The sequence below is a fragment of the Gymnogyps californianus genome, chromosome 8, assembly GCF_018139145.2.
Source record: "Gymnogyps californianus isolate 813 chromosome 8, ASM1813914v2, whole genome shotgun sequence".
Lineage (NCBI taxonomy): Eukaryota > Metazoa > Chordata > Aves > Accipitriformes > Cathartidae > Gymnogyps > Gymnogyps californianus.
In genome coordinates, this window is record NC_059478.1 from 32,396,475 (window position 1) to 32,415,760 (window position 19,286).

General features: G+C 40.3%; 1 protein-coding gene across 3 annotated transcripts in view; it reads left to right on the top strand.

Moving 5' to 3' along the window:
* The window catches only part of FGGY (FGGY carbohydrate kinase domain containing), a 150,114-nt gene that overhangs the window by 87,068 nt on the left and 43,760 nt on the right, over positions 1-19,286 (top strand). For all 3 annotated transcript variants that reach the window (XM_050900809.1, XM_050900810.1, XM_050900811.1), the window contains 2 exons: positions 14,602-14,709; positions 19,134-19,195. In XM_050900809.1, coding sequence (XP_050756766.1) covers positions 14,602-14,709; positions 19,134-19,195 — 170 coding nt within the window. The remainder of the gene's footprint in view (positions 1-14,601; positions 14,710-19,133; positions 19,196-19,286) is intronic.

Here is a 19,286-nt window from a genome sequence, read left to right on the forward strand (position 1 = left end):
GCAAGTTTTATTAGGGAGAAAGTAAATCTCTTCTCATAGAATCATTCTGGAAGCAAAATGAGGAGAAGCATTAGCTGCTGCTTTTCTCCCAGTGTCAGCTGGGAATCACAGTTTATGCTGAGTTCATTGTTTATAACTGTGGGTGAAGGCCTGAGGTCTTCTCTCAATGTTTACTCTGTCCTTGGGAGTTTGTCTCAGTAAGTAAGGGCTGAATAAACACCAAGTAAGGTTCTCAGGATTTGCCCATTTAGTTATTCAAATGTTTAAAAATATGTTTAAAACAGTGTGTGATAGCATATCCCATATCTAAATCTGCTCCCAGTAACTCAGGGGTATTGCAGATTTATTTTACCTGTAAGTATGATACTATTGTTGGTAGTGGCCTTCTCTAATATAGAAGGAATACTTACCTAATGGTGAAAAAGGAAAATAAATCTCTAAAATGAACTGTATTATGCAATAAATAAATAAGAAGGGCCTTAAGGTATGTGGAAGGGCATCCAGCATAGATAAATACACCAGACCTCATTTGAAAAGATTTTGATTTTCCTTGATATTTGCCACTGATTGCAGTAAGAACTGCAAGTTTTGAAGAATAATTCTCCCCCATAAATAATAAGGTTAGGAATAATACCTACATGCAAAAAATCATTGAGTTTCCTGTTTAAATGACACATCTGAGATTTCTTTCCCACCCTTGCCTTGAATTTCTGTCACATCAGCTACTAAGCTCCGAGTTCTTCAGGATTGTCAACATCTGATACAATGAGTTGACTGGATTGGGGTTATCAAGACTTGGACTACTTTGCATGCATAATAGAGATAACTATGAAAATACTTTTCAAGAGAAGACAAAGATCTTACGATACAATCTCCAGGAAAGGGTAGGAGACCAGATAGCTCATATCTTCCTACAATTCACAATTCTGCCATCAGCTCTTTCGGAAAATATCAGTGCTAGAAACCTCTTACGGAGACCCTCTGTTTCTGTGCTGGCCCAGCACGTCACACTGCTGTCTTCTAGCCACAGTGACAAGGACTGGGCCTGCCTTGGACTACACAGAGTTTGGCTGGGAGGCTTGGTGGGATTTTCTTAAGTATCATTTGGAGGTGGAGTTGTTTTTGTATCTGGTGAGTGAGGTGCGGCATCCACCAGTATTTGTGACGCAGCTGTTCCATGTGCACAGTTCCTAACCTTTCAGGTTGGGATGAGGTCTTGCTAGTCTCCTAAAACAAAATAGTGCTGCAAGTGGTATCTGAGGTGTGTTTGTTTAGGAACCAGAGCTGAAGTTGAAGGGCTGTGAGCTAAAGAAATAATTCTGAGACACTTAAAAAACACCAGTGTTCTTGTAAAAGACTTATATTGATCTACAAGTCAGCATTCTAGTAAATTTCTTTTCTAATGCACAAATGGAGCTTTTTACTGAGAGATTGCTAACGTTCATGAAAAATGTGTTTTGTTTGCAATCTCAGACAGTCACTTTTGAAGACTTGGTCTCTTGTGGTGGTTGGAAGTAAGAACAGAAATTTGCTTGAACCTCAACTCACTGGAGGCTGGGAGGACATTCTGGGGAAGAATTATTGTATGTTTACCCTGTTCCTATGCTCTTCCCTAAGCCAGCTGTTACTGGCCACTGTTAACAACAGGTTAGCAGGCTATATGGATCTTTGGGCTTTGATCTTATTTTTTTTAAACATTGAGAAGAGTTAGTTCATATTGTGATGAGCTTTCAGGAATTTAATTTACCATAGCAGCAAATTGTAGTGTTATAAAGTGCATATTTAAAATGGCCTGCAGTTAGTTGTCTGTGCTGGAAGATTTATAATCTTCACATAAACTGGCATTTTGTGACAGTAAGTATCTATCATTGGAAGAGAAGTAAAAATAAATGGGTGGTATAAATTGTTCTAGCTCATTTGAGGCCCTGTATCCCCAGTGAGCTATTGTTATGAGAGGCACAGAAGTAACTGCTGTGAGTCATGGAGCAGCATTGCTTTAGAAGGGTACATAACAGCATTTCAGCAGAGGACACAAGTAGAAGCTATGGTGTAACCAGACAACCTTTCAGTCCATTTATCAAAACACTTGTAGTTCCCATTTCAAGGAAGGCGACACAGTAAATATGAGCAAAAAAAAAAAAGGTTAATCTGTATATCTGTATCCAGACATTTCACTAAATAAAACAATAAAATAAATCAATGCAGAACTGCTAGTGCTTAAGTGCTTAGCAAAAAGCTTCTGAATCCATCACAAATGTGGGCTTTTTTTTTTTTTCTGTTTTGGATCTTGAAAACAATTTAACAGATTAAAGCTCTTTTTTGCCAATTTATGTAAGAAACCTTGACCTTTGGGAATACAAAGAAAAGGATGATATGCTACTGTGTGCCTGTTGTTTACTTTCCCAAGCCAAAACATAAAATATACTTAGTGTTAATGGATACTGATAAAAGGCAGAAGTAAATGTGTGTGAACATTCAAGCTTGGAGCTGTCAAAATTCATCTAGTTTAAAGGTTTTGTTTCAAAGCTGAGCGTTCAGTCAGGGTGCCTGATAAGACATTTGAAAGTTCTTGCATCTCTGATTTAGTCAGATGAAAATGATGGACACTGAATGAGTCTGGAATGATTACCTGTGAATTCATTCTTCTTTAACTTCTTCCAGAGCTGAAACTCTCAGGTTGTCCCAGGCTTAGTTCCAAGTTTGCTTCCTGGAATAAACACAGGAGGTTAACCTCACATCCAAGGAATAAAAACTTATAAGGGTGCAAATTTTCTGTTGAGGACACCAGTATTGTTTTTCTGTGTCTGGGGAGAGCAAACCTAGGGACAGTTCTAGAGACGGATGCTGTGCTTAGACTTCTCTCTGCTCCCATTGTGATCTTCTGGAGACCTATCTCATATATGACTCTGAATGACCTAGCTGTTAATCTGAAACTATTCTCTAGACCCTCCTGGCCTCTCCTTGTACTGATACAGAAGCTGTTTGATCCACTTGCTCCAGCCCGTCTCTGGGGATGGTTCTCAGTTCTTGGGTCCAGTGTCACAACCATCTGACAGTTCCTCGTAAAACTCTTCTTTCTACAAAGAAAACAGCATCATTCTTCTACAAAGAAAACAGCATCATTCTTCTACAAAGAAAACAAGTACATCTACCCCTCTAACACCTTTTAGTTTATGATACCTTTTTAGAAGGTATCATCTGTTGGATCACAGGCAGCCTCCCCAGCCCATTGGTCTCAGGAGTACTTTCCTACCATCTTGGTCTTTTTGCCTGTTGCTCAATTCAAAGGATAGATCTTATTGCTCAGATTTTCTGTTCATTGGTTTCAGTTTTACCTGAACAGTGTTCAGGACTTGCCTCTTTATAGCAGGAGTCTCAGGATCCAACTTTCAAGATGGTAGAGCTACCTAACCCCAAGCTGCTATTCTTGTCCATCACATGTGAGGTTAGCGACCCTGATTCATATATACGACTCGGAGGTTTTTTTAGTGCTTCATGGGTGGATTACCCACATGAATGCAAACATGAGAGTCTGCTGCTCACAGTGGATCAGTAAAGTCATCACTCAATGATCAGGAGATCGCTGGCAGAAATCTGCCAGCTCTCTGTGGATCTCATAGAAGGTTGAGAAGTTTGTGTCTGTTCCAGGGCACTGATTTTTATATTTCCCTTCTCTAATTGTTTGTCTCACAAGTGGCTACAGGTAGCATGGGAGGGTGATTACTTAATGCTCCTGATACAGATACCATTAAGCCATGCTCCTCTTCTAGCTTGCGCTTTTAAGTGGCCAACTTCCAAACACTCATGTCCTATTACAGCTCCCATCTTTTGCAAACAGCAGGCAAATTTCAGCAAACAATTGAAACATGACTTGAACACGTTGCTCAGGTGTGGCCCTCTCAGCTTCTGTGACCAGAGCGCTCCTGGGTAAAGATAAGATGAGGTGGCTGAGAGATACATCGCATCTCCTAACACTTCCTTGCACCTTTTTTCCATGGTGCATCATCTGCTTTTAAAGCGTGGGTCATGGATCATGTGTTTGTGATACCTCTAATCCTCCTCACAACTCCTTTATTGTGGCATAGAGAGAGATAATGAGAATATAGGTTGTAGGCTGTCTCTTCTGCCTTTATCAAAAACTACATGGAGGGACAGGCTCCATATGTACAGCTAGAAGATTTGTTTGAACGGGAAGGAGCTACAAGGACGTTGCTGGTAGCCTTGTGAGAGTTCGGTGGCTAAGCATTGTACATTGTTTGGATTTCAGTGCCATTTCTGAACTGGAGTACGCACTCTGTTTCTGTCCTTGTGAGGAGAAAATTAATTGGGAAGGTTTAATGCAGCCCTAAACGCAGTGAGCCAAACTCAACTTTCTTACAGTTGAGTTTCCTTGCCCTGATGAGGTAGGCAATATATAGTGAAAATAAAATATATACTCACCCTATTTGATTTAATCATGCTTGAAATTTTCTTCTCTCTCTCCATCTGTCTGTCTGTCTGTCTCTCATTTTACTAACATCTTTTCCTGGCTGAAAAGGAGATTTATAAAAATACATTTTTTGGCAGAGAAGTGATATTTTATTAACATTTCACCATTTTAAAATAGATAATAGTAAGGCAAACAAAATGAAGAGCATTTTGCTTCCAATATAATTTTCATTTTTTCCTGTTTTTATATTCTGCTTTTGAATTTGGAGTTTGGAGTGCAAAGAGAGAAAGTAAAAAGTTTACAGTAGGAGAGGTAGGTACCAGTCTTGCACTGTATTTTCCCCTCAGAAAAATGGCAGGATTTTATAATGTGAAAAATATTATTCTATTTAAAACAAATCTCAGTTGTCCGGCTTTGCTGGTTAATATTTGAAGGCCAATATCATTGCAAGCTTCTTTCATAAGATTAGTATTAAAAAAAAAAAAAGAGAGAGAGAGAATTTTTAAATCCTTTTGTATGATCAAGTAATAAGAGTACAGGCAGATGAAGAAATTAACTGAGTAATCTATAGTGTGTATTTGCACGATGTCAGCAACTCTGCAGTAGCACTCCTGGCCCTGGTTTCCTGTGGAATGTGCGAGGTCCCTGGGATCTGTCACACGATACGCCACAGAAAGATGATGAGTAGAGGTGGTTTTGCCGGGCAACTGACCTCCTAGTTTTGCCCATAATAATTTATTCATGCGGCTGTACCCTAAGACATACTAATACCATACATACCATTGGCTGAAAACTGATGCAGCATATTAAAAAAAGCATAAAATACCCACAGTCAGCTCAGATGAAGAGGCTGGACCTGGCTGCTATCTAAAAATGGGCCGCCATGTAGAGGGGTCTGTTGCTCTGTTAAGGAGTACAGTGAGTTAGTTAAGCCCCATAGTATCCATTGCAGAAGGTTTTCTCAGAAATGCAACTTCAAACTGGGTTCTGGTGGCATACCTCCAGAAAAGCTGCTTACACAAGTGCAGCCTGTGACCTCTTGCATTCCCTGCTCTTGGCAAGGGCCTGATCTATTGCATTTTAAAAGGTAAAATAAAATGCAGCTGAGTAAAACAGGGGGTTTTTTGCTAAATTTGATATTTTTTTTTGTTGTCAGTTTTAAGCAACACTTTAATTGCTGTGTTTAACTGTTTTAGGAACCAGGATCCTCTGGGAGAGGGGGGAAAACCCCAAACGCTGCCTCATAGTTTCTACTGGTGGATTAGTTTTAAAGCAGTAAACATTTGAGTATGTGGTCATCCCCCTTGGTGAGGAGCGTATCTAGTAAAGCCATGTCCAGTTCTCAGTTTTTGAAGCGTGCCTAAGGAGCTAGTGTGATGTTCTTGGAGACAAAGCACTGACTGCAGGAGCTGTCTTCAAGAACTCTCTTGTTCCCTACTTTTAGGAAATGAAGAATATGAACATACAGAAGCAGGCAGATTTCTTTCTTCTTCTTCTGTATCTGAGTATCTACTGTCCGTCATTTGAAGAGGTGTCTCTGACCTGTATGGACATTTGCTAGCATTCTTAATTATAGACACTATGAAACTAGGGCCAACAAACTTCCTAAGGGTAGGTGCCCAAGTCCACATTTGGATACCTAAACAGCTGTCTTCTTGTTCGAAGTTCTTGAGCCAGAAATCAATGAGAAATGTGGGTCTTTGGCTTTTTTGAAAATCAGAGTACTTAAGTGTCTAAATACAAGTGTTAACCTAGATCTTCAGACAGTAAAAATCAACATATCTCCATGGAAGTTGATGGTTAATATGCTGGTTTGTACAAGTTGAGGCTTTGGTTCCCAAGGCTGGAAGCACTTGATCCAGATGAATTTCTCTTTATACCCATAAACATAAATTAAGTACAAGTTGAATAACTAGTCTTATTGTGATTCAGCATATTCTTTCATTAAAAATCATAAGATTTTAACAATTTTCAGATACCTTTCCTTATTTAGCCTTGAATAAAAATCTCACAGTGGAAATGTTTAATAATCCCAGTGAAGTTTCCCTCTAATTAATTCTTGTTAGATATAAAGCCAGGTTGTGCAGTATATAGTCCCATCGCGTACTCACCTGAAATATTTTCAGAGACGAGGCAATCAAGTTGCCCTGGGAGTTTGGTTTCTTTACTGGGCATTAATCACATACCTTGTTTGGTCTATAGTTTGTAAACCAGTTAATGTTTTATGGAAAATTTAGAAAATTAAAAATAGTTCTGCATGCGTGTCATTCACATTTTGCTGCCCTTCTCATAAGGGTTACTATTTGGAATGAGAGGTAACAGTAGTCCCTAAGAATTCATCTGTCTCTCCTAGTTTTAGGTTGTACTGAAAGTTTTATCTGGAAAATAATGAAAGCAGGGATTGAACTGGAATACGAGCTCCAAATCATCATCAGAAATTTCAGATCCCAGTCTGCATTTTCATGCATACTCTCTGTATGTTTCTAATTCTAGTAATTTTTACTTAAGGGTGTTATTGTGGTTGTGATCGGTTTGATTTTTGTCATACAAGTTTGTGATATTAGCAAGTGCAGAATAAGCAACAAAATCAAAAATATTGTCATACATCTCCTTTGTGGGTCTGCTGCACTTGGAACCTTGCTGAGCTGCTGGCCTGAAATGTGCTGGACCTGTGTTCTTAATGTTATCGTGGTGTGTAAATAAGCAATATCATTGTCTTCTCTCAGCCTCTCAATTACATTTTCTGGGTGTAAACTCTCGTCCGAGACCCCTCAGGCCCATTGCCTCAGGCCCTGAGAACTAAATAGGCACATATGCCTCTGCCAGAGCTCCAGTCCTGCGAGCAGTCGCCCTTTACACTTGCCTCTGATGAGACTAAAGGCAGTGAAGGGACATGGGTGACATAAAAACATGTCTTTACTGCAGCCAACACAAAAGAAACCAACTTGGGCAAAAAAATAATACTGAATACATGTTTCTGTTTCAACTTTCCTACCACAGGCCACTCTCTAGCCATAAGTTTACGCTCTGGGCAGTGCCCAGAACCTTTTGATTCTGTTGCATGGTTTTTTCTGGTTTGGATGATATCTGCCTTTCTGTCTGTCTCTTCCAGCCTTGCCTGGCTCCACAGTCAGAAATCTTATCTTGCAGTATCTTATACTGCAAAAATATTGCCTGATGTCTTTGAATATTTTTGTTGTTGTTGCGCAATCTCAATAGACATAGTTGGACAATTTTGTTTTGCTTTGATTCATTCTGTTGCCATTCTCATAACTAAATGGGAGTCTCTAAGGTTTAGTAACTTTCCATGTCTCTAGGTTTGCTAAACCTGTGACATAGCCTTGGCAACAAATGATGGAGTGCATATTCAGCAAGGCATTTATGAAAGTGATTTCATCACATAAGCCAGAATTCTTCACCTGCATGTAAACAGGTTACCAAAATCCTGTGGACAGATATGTTGAGGCAGAATCCCGACGTCCATGTTCTGTATCTATGTTGTTGTCGCTCAAGTAACTTCCATGCTTCCAGTGGGATTAAGTTAGCTCTGTGCAAAGTTAGCTTTTGTGGCCTAGTCTTAATATCACTGCAGAGCAACTCTGTCACTGTGGATGGCCCAAGGGATGCCAACCTGTCACATGGACGAGAGCTATGTGACTTGCCACCACAAGCTATGCAGCTACATAGCAAAGCGATGATGGCCAGGGGACATAAGCTTAAAATATAATCAAATAAATTACTGGTGGTATATGACCTATAGGAATTGGAATATTAATAAATTTTAATTTCCTTTTGTGTTCTGCAGTACATTTCTTGTATTCCAAGACCTTATTTTCTTAAATACATTTTACATCAGGCTAAAGCTTGAATGCTGTTATGTGTTTAGTATGTAATTACTGCTAATAATAAATATATTTTAAGAAGTTGACTGTACTCACCATAGGCTTAACCTAGAGAATTGCCTCCAGAGTTATGGGGAAGCTTAGTTTTAAACCCATTTAGTGCTTGAGAAATAATGCCAGGATGGCAATTTTAGAGTAGGCATCAGTTCACTGAAAATACAATTGCGTGCCCCAACTCTGCCCAGTTAATATATATGCCACCAGAAAGTGCTGTTCTTAAATCACATATTCAGTAGCTATTACTATGACCTAAGGTTGAACCAGAAACCTAGAAATGAGACATTCTTGGGTTTCCCTTTGAATTCTCTCCTTTTTTTATGAATCTCTTTCATTCTTTGTCAGAGAGTTGTGGTCGAATAGCTATATAAGACCCATCTGTCAGCAGAAGCAAAGTGATACAGTTTTCTTAATACAGGATTTTATGCATCAGTGTAAAACCCCTGAATTGAATGAATGTCAGTGTTCTCAATCCACAGTCAGTCAGAAACATTGAAAGTTAAAAGTCAGCAGAGAAGTTAATGAAAGTATTTGACTTGTCAATGATCAAAGTCCACAACTGTAAAGAGCAGTTATTAGTTGGTGACTGATACCGTGCTTTTCCTTGTTTCTTTCCCTACTCTCCATAAATATCTTAGATCTTTTTTCATACCTGCCTTAGCCTAACAAAAGCAGCTGTTATTCTGAGTTTCTGGCTGTAGAAGCTGATAAGTGAGGTGATTTTCAAACAAATTTTCTGACCTAGCTTCTCATTAGCAAATGGTTACTCTGAAAAAGTTGTGACAGTAGAATGAAGGCTTAATTTTGCTTTCATGTAAGTGAGTGTAATTCAAGAATAGTTCCACAGAAATTTGATTTTCTCTCTCTATGGTGTACTGCAAGTGAATAGAGATTCTGATAGTGATACTAGAATGCTGCCAGGTATCAGAGGCCCAATATTAGGAAGCAGAAATGAAAATGGAAGAAGATGGATATATAGCAGTATACCTTGTTAATATAAAGATTTACTTTTCAGGTAACAGCCAAATTCTCCAATGGTGTTATTGTAAGGAATTTGTGTAAGCCTACACCAGCAACAGATGGTGTCGACTAAGGAAGAAAATTCTGCTGAAATTCATGCTTCCATAAAACTGCTCTCACCAGTGTGGCGTGTTTTATTTTATCTTGTCTCTGATTGCCGTAACATTTACATAAAACTGAGGAGGAAACACAAGCATGTGCCTGATCATTATGGCTAGTCTAGCAAAACAAAGCTAAGTAAAATAAATCTCGCATTGCGACTTGCTCATTTTATGGGATGGCCGTATGCCTAGGTGATTCTCATCTGTGAAGGTCTGTGTTCTTTTCCACTCCTTGTACCAAATGACAGTCCTGAAAGCTGAACTTAGTTTGGATGAAAGGCACTGACTCCTTTGATTCACTTACATGAGCTGTAAGTTAGCCTATAGGTGGTAAGTAGTGCTTTTTTCCACGTAGACTTTTACAATAGAGGTGGATTTTTTGCCTGTTTTTGTTTTAGAGGGAGAGGCAAGTGGGAAGGGCTAAACTAAATTAAATACATTACAGATCTCATACTAGTGCCATTTAAGCCGGTCCTTTCATACTTTAGCTTAGTTCTATATATCATTATATATTTTAAAGACATTTTTCATTTCTGTGGGCTGCCAGATGTACTGCTGATACCTTCTGATCTTAGATAGTTTGACATTGATTTTCCTAGCACACGCCAGGATTGAAATCTGGTCTGTAACTCATCCAAATGATCTATTCATAACAAAAAGTGCCTTCTGGCAGTTGCACCACAGCTGAATATTGTTAAACTGAATTCATCATTTCATTTGTTTCTGATTGCTCTATAATGTTTACATATCTTACATATTAGTATGATCTTTTATAAAGCACACACTGAGGTTAAATCCTCCCAGACAGAACTTTTTTCCCCTTCTCCCTTTCAGAAGGTGTTGGACTCTTTTTCCCTTCAAATAAGCAGGAATCTTGGAACTGCTTAATGCTCATCTCATCTGAAGTGATGGACTGAGCAAGTAGGAATGCGTGTGTTGGGGAGACATGGAAAGGTGACGTTTTCCTGCACAAAAGGCTTCTTCCCCATCCACAGATAGCATAACTGTGAGGTGGAATTGCTTGTCCGAGTATAATACTTCTTTAAGCAAGCATCATCACAGACGAGGGCAATATTTGTAGGTGCTGCTTATGACTCAAAGTGTGAATAGGTTCAGATTCTTCTCATCTCCCATCTTCAAATTCCTGCTGCAGTAATTGTTGTGCAGAGATCATTCTGACGTCTAACAGAGGATATCCTCTCCGTGTTTCAGTTTCACTATATGTAAAAAATAATAAACGTTAATATGCCTCACAATAGGAGTGTGTCACAGGATGAATTTAAGTTAAATAGAAGGCAGAAAATCTGAGGCTCCCTTTGAATTCGTATTTTAACTTTCAAAGAAGGATGACATCTCTTATTTGCTTTAAAAATAAAAATCAATTGCCCATAAATCTAAAACAGATGTTGTTTTTGTACTAAAAAGATTAAGGATTTTCTTAAGCTCATTAAAGGAAAAGAAAGAATGACACCACATTCATCCTCCTGTATCATCATAAGAATGTCTGAAGGCAATAGAAAGCTATGAAAAGGACATGGTATTACTGTAACAAAAATAGCTCTGAGTCTGGCAAATTGTGCTTATCTTCTGGGTTCTGCGGCAAACTTTGCACTATTTCTCCAACCTTACGCTTATGTCTAGTCATGTGTTTTAGTGGGATTGGGTGGTATGTATACTCAAACAGAATTTGGACTTTTTATTATGAAAATACAAATGCCAGCTGCTGCATGGCTTGAAAAACTTAAGCATCATCCAAATATTTCAAGGAGGGGAAATGGAAACCATTTGCTATTTCTTACGCATATATCTACGGAAGAATGTTCGCCCTGTTGCTTCTCAAAGATTGTGTGTCTGTTTTGGGGAGTATGTTATTTCCCAGTTTTCTCACTTTCCACGTGCATCAAAACCCAGAGTCTGCAAAATGTGAGTTAACCTCTTTAAGTGGAAGGAGGAAATAGGAAATCTGATGATGCCATATGCGGTATCAATAAAGCCCAGCATGATAGCCAATGTTCTTTATTCCAGTTAAAATTCCCACAGCAGAAAAAAATGATAACCTAGTACCCCACTGGCTATATTCATCAGTGTGGCGATACGCAACTCCCTCGTTTGCTCTGTTTATGTGTTGAAAGTTTGCTGGAATGTGTACAAACGGTACTTCAGTAGTAAGATGATAGGAAAGTCTCAGTGTAATTTGAGAAGAGCCAGCACGGAAATATCCTGTCCTGGTAAATTCCTGTGGGTGTCCAAAATACTAGGCCAGAAGTACTGGCTCCAGGGAGAGTTTGGTCTTTTAATCAATCTAAACCTTTTAGTGTTATCAGACATATAGGGCAGTTTGGTAAATTGTGGATTAATGACAGAAGAAAGGGCGGTGGTTTTGGGGTTTTTAACTATATTGTCCTTCTTGATGTTTAGAACTTCCCCTGATTTCACAAAGCATCATTGTGCCTTTAATATCCTTGGACTATTTGGTTTCTTCAGACTACACAGCAGTTGGATTTTAAGCTTGATACATCTGGTGTAGCTAGATTCTTCCTTCAGAAATCACAGTAGAGTACAGAGTACTGCAAAGTTTGCTGCATCAAAAGTATTTTGAGATGAGACTTCAAAAACACAGGCTCCTTCTGCCCTAAATGTTCCTTCCCACCTGTAGAGACACGTATTGTGTTCACAGCTGTAGGATGGGAATGAAATGGGACATTTGGCTTCTCAGCACTCTTCCATCACTAGTTCAGAGCAGATACTAACTGGGAATTTTGACCTTACGCTGTGTACTCAGTAAGGTCAGTGATGTGGAATTGGTCTAAAAATCAGGTTATTTTAGGATTTGCTTTCTGTTGCATTTCATTTTGTTATTGAAATTGTAAAAGAAGGCTTGCCCCATAGAGGTGTTGAAAACTAAAGCTGTATTAATTTGTAGTTTTAAGAGAAAACAAAACAAAACCAAATGTCTTTGCAATGTTTGTGACGTAGCTTCGTCCACTTGGAGTCATAAATGCCTTTTTAAATTCAGTGCAGCTATTCTTGCTCTTTAATGGGTTTAGTCAGCCAAAATCTTACGCAGACACACAAACACATGTGCACGCATACATCTTTAGCGAAAGTAAGTCAGTGCATTAGAGCTGATAGGGGAGAACTGAGCAAGATTCTCGTATTTGTTAGGTGCGTTCCTAAGAGAAATCAGGATTGCTTGACACAGTAGTGATGTATTTTGAGAAACCAGGTTTTGTTGTTTTGTTTTCCTACTTAACTTCATGACAAGAATCAGCTGTAATGTAAGTTTATGGCTTGAGCAGACTATTGTTTGTGCTGAAACCTCCCTGCTGGTGTATTTACTAAACATGTGTGATGCACAAATGCCAGTAAACTGCATCTTGGAGCATATTCCCTAATTGCGAGCAAAAACTGTCTTTAAAGTTTGGCCCGTTTAAATATAGGGAGAACGTGCATCAAGTTTAACAGGAACAGGCCTGAATTTTTAATTTCTCCTCCTCAAAACTATTTTGACATGAAGTCCAGGCCTTATTGAAGTCAATAGCAAACCTTAAGCATCCTTCAGTGGGTCCGGAATTTTGCTAATGAAGAGCAAGGTCTAAATACAAAAAAAACATTGTCCCATTGACTAAGACCTCTCTTTTTTGCTGTTCCAGTGTTGCAAACATACAGACTTATTTTGTGAGGGAATTCTCTTGTTTCCTCCTTTTGGAGCAATTCCCACCTTCTAGAAAACAACAGTTGCAGATTTAGCCATCCCATTAACATGGACTAGAGGGAAGTGCATCCATGCATCCTGTGATGGTGTAGGACTGCACTGCCATTCTCTTTTCCCAGTGGAATCATGGCTGCGTATACGTCAACCTCTGTTGGTCCTGGAAGAGAAAACATGAATCATCCTTCCAAGAGAAGCAGGTGGCCTGCCAGGGGATGGATGACCTGCCTTCTCCAGCCCTCGCTGCAAGAATTATATGTGTTCAACCAGTGCAGAATACATAACTAGTCTTTGTAGCAAGTATTAGGACCCAAGTTCCACTGCCCCATTCCCTGTCAGGTGCTGTGCCTTACTTGCTAGACTAGATAGCATACCTCCTTAGGCTTTCTTTCTGCACCAGAAAGAAAGTCTAGAAAGTCTATCTAGTCTATTGAAAGTGTAACAGCTTTGTAAGAGGAAGGAAAATGCCCTCCACCCTTATAAACTGGTAATTTGCATCTTCTGAAGCAGAGAAAGGAAATGAACCAGCATCTCCCACATCCTGAGTGGTCTAACCACTAAAATATTGCATAGGAGCAGGCTATCACTGTATATGTGGGTGGTGTATTTGTATGCAAGCGGTAGAATACAGTCCTGTTCAGTTTCTGGAAGATAGTGCTTAGATATCTGCCTTGATGAAAGGGTTCACAGGTGTGAAGGAAGGAGCGGTTTGTGTAAAGCTAAGACTAAGTAAGGGGCAGAATCTAATGTTTACCAGGCAAATGTTTCCTGTTGGCTAACGCAAGCAAATCCCCTTTTGCCCAGCCCCGGTTTGCAGCTTCCACCCGGGGCACCTAACTCCCCTGACAGCGCTGTGAGAGCACTGGAGCTTGGGGTTCCACTGCAAGCCTCAGGAGTTGATGGCAGATCTCGAGGGACCTTGCTGTCCTCTGTCAGCAGGATTCCCTCTCGATTCTTAACTCTGAAAACATACAGGATGAGTGCTCTGTAAACACCGGCTGCTGATTACATTGGCTGTATTTTCTGATGACAGTCAAGCAGAGTGTTGTATCCAGCTGTTCATTCTAAGTAAGGTGTTTTTTCTGGAGAAATGAGGCAGTTTCTCTCTCCCTGTAAAATACAGCTCCTGTTCCTGGAATTTCTTACTTTCTGCATGGCCAGACCCAGCCGTTCGGTAAATGGGAGTGAGTGGGGGCAGTTGGGCGATCAGTAGCTGCAGCTGTGTCACATCATCTAACAATGATGCAAATGGGGGACGTATTTCTCCACATCCTCCTTAGAGTAAATCTCTACCTATACATCTCCACTCACATTGGTAATTCCAGTGGAGGAGCAGGAATCGTTTTCAGTATTGGACTCTGATAGCTGCCAAACATTAGTTGTGAAGTACCTACTTTGACAAGTAGTTTGATTCACTAGAGCTTTCTCTTGCTTTTCCAGGTCAGTGAAACACCCATTTTTGTGCCTGGTGTTTGGGGACCTTATTTCTCTGCAATGGTACCTGGATTGTGGTTGAATGAGGGAGGTCAAAGTGCTACAGGAAAGCTGGTGAGTGTTTGGAGACACAAACAGACTCGGAGATGGGAAGTCTGCCATAACTGCTGTCATTCGGGATAGCTTCACTGTCAATTCAGGCAGAGCTCTGCCCGAAACACCTCTGTCAGATCACAGGAGATAGCATGCTGCTGAAAGCAGTAAACAATTAGTTGATTGTTATGTCTCTTACAAATTGTTCATTTGCATACTGATAGGGGATGATATATGGGGCAGAGCACTAAGGGCATGTCTTCCTTTTATGATGATGGTGATGATTATTGTTAGTATTTTACAGGCAAATAGGCATTCATTCTTTACTTTAGCAGGAGGCTGAGATAGACTTTGAGATAAAGAAAATGATACATATTGTGTTATATAGAACAATTGTGCCTATTGATGGGCATAAATGAAAGATGTATTGTATGGACAGAATAGTAATATATAACATGTTATCCTGTCTAGATAGATACTGCATATATTGTCACCTCAATTCTTTCCTTGAGTGCAAGGTCTATGTTAGTTTAATTTAATTTATCAATAAAAATTAAAACCAGACTGGATTCTCTAAAAATGAATTTTCTTATTTACAGGGAGGCAGTCAGAACTAAAACACTGATGTCAATTTAAAGAAAGGCTAGATGTATAAAACAGTGTTTAGGCTTGAGTCCAAAAGTGTCAGCAAGACCTTAGTGGCTGCTTAACCCTGGAAGATTCTAAAGCTCCCTGTGTGCCTCCTGCTCAGTCTGTAGAAATGCTGACTGCCCTTAGGGGTGAGGTGCCAAGCTCCTCTTGAGAAACTACAGGAGGCAGGCCCAGTCCTGTGGGTATCCTCTGTAAGCTTACCACACATACAGATGGGTTTGGTCTTTCACAAATTGCAGGCATAATTGCTCTCTTACTCAGACCTAGCACCACCCACCTTTTTAAAAGCCTAGTGATCGGAGGACATGTCCAGGAAGTAGTAGATTGGGGCATCACTGCATTTATACATTCCATATGGAACAGTCACTGAATGAGAAACAGAAATAATCCTGGATGAGGAAGCCCAGACACACCCTAAGCGCTGAGCTATGAATTGGTGTTCCCTCCTGTGCTCTCTCCTTGGCCACGTGAATCTGACATTCCTCTCTGTACAGTGTCACAGCTTCAGTGGGAGAGTCATCCCTCTTCCTCTCCTGCAGCCTCTGCTTCCCATCCCATCTCCAACCCATCCCTAGCCTCATGGCTAAAGCACTCTTGCAGCAGGTGGGATGCGTGTGCTTTAAATTTTTCAGGTCAAGATGGGGCTAGAACCAAAGTGTCCCATTTTATAGGTAACTGCTACAACCAGAAGTAAAATTAAATTACTGCTTGTAACATCACCACTTCAAAAGGAAAATGGCAAATCTTGTGCATTTCTTTGTAAGAACACTTTTGAGAGAAGTCTCTATGTGCTTAATCGGAAGCAGGTAAAAGACACTTAACTGAGCTCTAGAGAGGATACAGCAAGTCAGTGTTTTTTCTTGGCTGGCTCAGGGTGGTTCCACACTTAAAATGTACCATGAGAGTTAGGGCATTTCAGAAAGATGATTTTAAAAGTCCTTTCCATTCTAGTACCAGCGAACAAGACATTCCTGAGTCATTAAAGAAATTGCTGGAGAAAATGTATCATAGAATCATAGATTGGGTTGGGTTGGAAGGGCCCTTAAAGATCATCTAGTTCCAACCCCCCTGCCATGGGCAGGCACACCTTCCACTAGATCAGCTTGCTCAAAGCCCCATCCCACCTGGCCTTGAACACTGCCAGGGAGGGGGCATCCACAACTTCTCTGGGCAACCTGTGCCAGTGCCTCACCACCCTCACAGTGAAGAACTTCCTCCTTACATCTAATGTAAATCTCCCCTCTTTCTGTTTAAAGTCATTACCCCTTGTCCTATCACTACATGCCCTTGTAAAAAGGCCCTCTCCAGCTTTCCTGTAGGCCCTCTTTGGGTACTGGAAGGCTGCTCTAAGGTCTCCCCGGAGCCTTCTCTTCTCCAGGCTGAACAACCCCAACTCTCTCAGCGTGTCCTCATAGGGGAGGTGCTCCAGCCCTCTGATCATCTTTGTGTCCTCCTCTGGACTCACTCCAACAGGTCCATGTCCTGCTTATGTTGGGGGCCCCAGAGCTGAACGCAGAACTCCAGGTGGGGTCTCACGAGAGTGGAGTAGAGGGGGAGAATCACCTCCCTCGACCTGCTGGCCACGCTGCTTTTGATGCAGCCCAGGATACGGTTGACTTTCTGGGCTGCAAGCGCACATTGCCGGGTCATGTTGAGCTTCTCATCAACCAACACCCCCAAGTCCTTCTCCTCAGGGTTGCTCTCAATCCATTCTCCGCCCAGCCTGTATTTGTGCTTGGGATTGCCCTGACCCATGTGCAGGACCTTGCACTTGGCCTTGTTGAACTTCATGAGGTTCGCGTGGGCCCACCTCTCAAGCCTGTCAAGGTCCCTCTGGATGGCATCCCTTCCCTCCAGCGTGTCAACCGCACCACACAGCTTGGTGTCGTCAGCAAACTTGCTGAGGGTGCACTCAATCCCACTGTCCATGTGGCCAACAGAGATGTTCAACAGCGCCCGTCCCAATACCGACCCTTGAGGAACACCACTCGTCACTGCTCTCCACTTGGACAGAGTATGGTCTTGTTAGGACTCATAGCAAAAGTCGGCTATAAGTACTGTTAGGTATATTAGGGAAGCTGTCTTATTAAAACATTCTTAGAATATCTCATCTGGTTTTCTTGAGGTTGCATGTACAGAAAACACGTAAGGAGCCATAGGAGGAAACAGTGTATGTGCACTGTGTGGAGGATAGTACATTCATTATCTTTGTAATTTTAAAGCTATACTCTTTTTTAGATCCTACTTTCTCATACTTCAAGCTTTCTGAAAACAAAAAAAATTGACATGTTTTGGGATTCTTTTCATTGCTTGATCTATGCCCAAAGGTGAATTCTTTTCATGAAATTTGAACAGTCTGTTGAACTTCTTAAAAGTAAAACCGATACACTTCGCTTTAAAAATTTGTAATTAATTTTTTTATTGATACAGCTGCAAAAAAAGTCTGTTGGATGTTGAAAACTGGTTCACATAGAGTCCAAATGAAGAATTAAGAACTCCACTTGTTTTGAAAAAGCTTGTTTGTTTGTTTGTGTATTAGATGGGCTTTTGCACGGGATTTTCAAAATTTATAGGAAGAAAGATATTGCACAACAGAGACAAAGGATGGCATGACATCATTACAAACTGTAAAATAAAGAATAGCAGAACAGGGTTTCTAGATGCAACCCTCATGTGGCCATGTCTTGAATTAAGGGCATTTAAATATCTAACTTCATAACTTCTGTAACATTTTTGTGTAAAATGTTTTCACAGCACACACGTGTATGTGGTATTTATTTACAGATTTATTTCTGAATTTATGAGCTGCTCCTATGTTCTAAAGAGGTTATGCAAGATTGCAAAATTCAGGCCTGAGCTTTGTTTCTGATGCATGCACGTGTTTGAGTTTTGTCTTTGATGCAAATCTCAGAAAGAACAGGCATGCATTATTTTTATGGCAATGTTCAGATGTGTATGCTTCATTATATGTTTTCCTACACTGGTTAAGGACTAGACTCATGCTGTTAAAAATTAAATACCTAATGTGGTTTGCTGCCAATAGGTATTGCCAGATATACTCAGTGCTCTTGAGTAGCTCTAGTTTTGCCTCCTTAGCTTTTACTGTCACCTCTGATGGGATATTATCAAGAGGCCACAAAACCTGCTGAATTATTGTCTTAAAAGCCCATGTTATTCTACCTGATACTTTGTTTTGTGAATAATGGTAGCCACTCTGGAGTGAAAGGACAAGCTGATTTATAAATTTAGTATAAGACAGAGCCTATATTGATCTTTTTTTATAGCAATAATTGCTTGTCAGGGTATACATTTGTTTCCTGCGATGAACATATGGAGCATCTATCAGGATGACAACACACCTTGTGTTTTATTATAACAGTGTGATATAGAAAGATGTAGGGATTTGGGCCAAGAAGATGCTTCTGGTAGAATTCCAATGAGGGTATGCATGCAAGAGAATGGGAGAGACTAGAGGACATGCTCTCAGGTAGTGTTGGACAGGTAAAAGTCATCCTTTCAGCTTGCTCTTCTGACTGAGGAGCTGCATGCTTAGCATTTTGCCTAGTTTTGGTGCAGCATTGGTTGTTTTTTTCTTACTGTTTTTAAGCCAAATCCTGAATCCAGTAATGTCAGTGGGAGTTTTGCCATTGGCTTCACTAGGAGTAGGACTTAACACCTCATGAGTAATTTAGAAGCTCTCTTGTCTTTTTAATGTTATGACACTGCATTACCCTTTTCCGGGATCGAATTTTTAAGATGTAATCATCCCAAAAATGTTTCTTTCCTCTTTTCAGATAGATCACGTGGTCCGAGGTCATGTCGCCTTTCCGGAATTACAGTCAAAAGCTGCAGCCAGGTCACTGTTCTTATTCCTTTGTTACATACCTGCCTTACAAATTGATGATAGACTGGATTCCCAGCAGTGCAGAATTGCACTGCTGTATCCT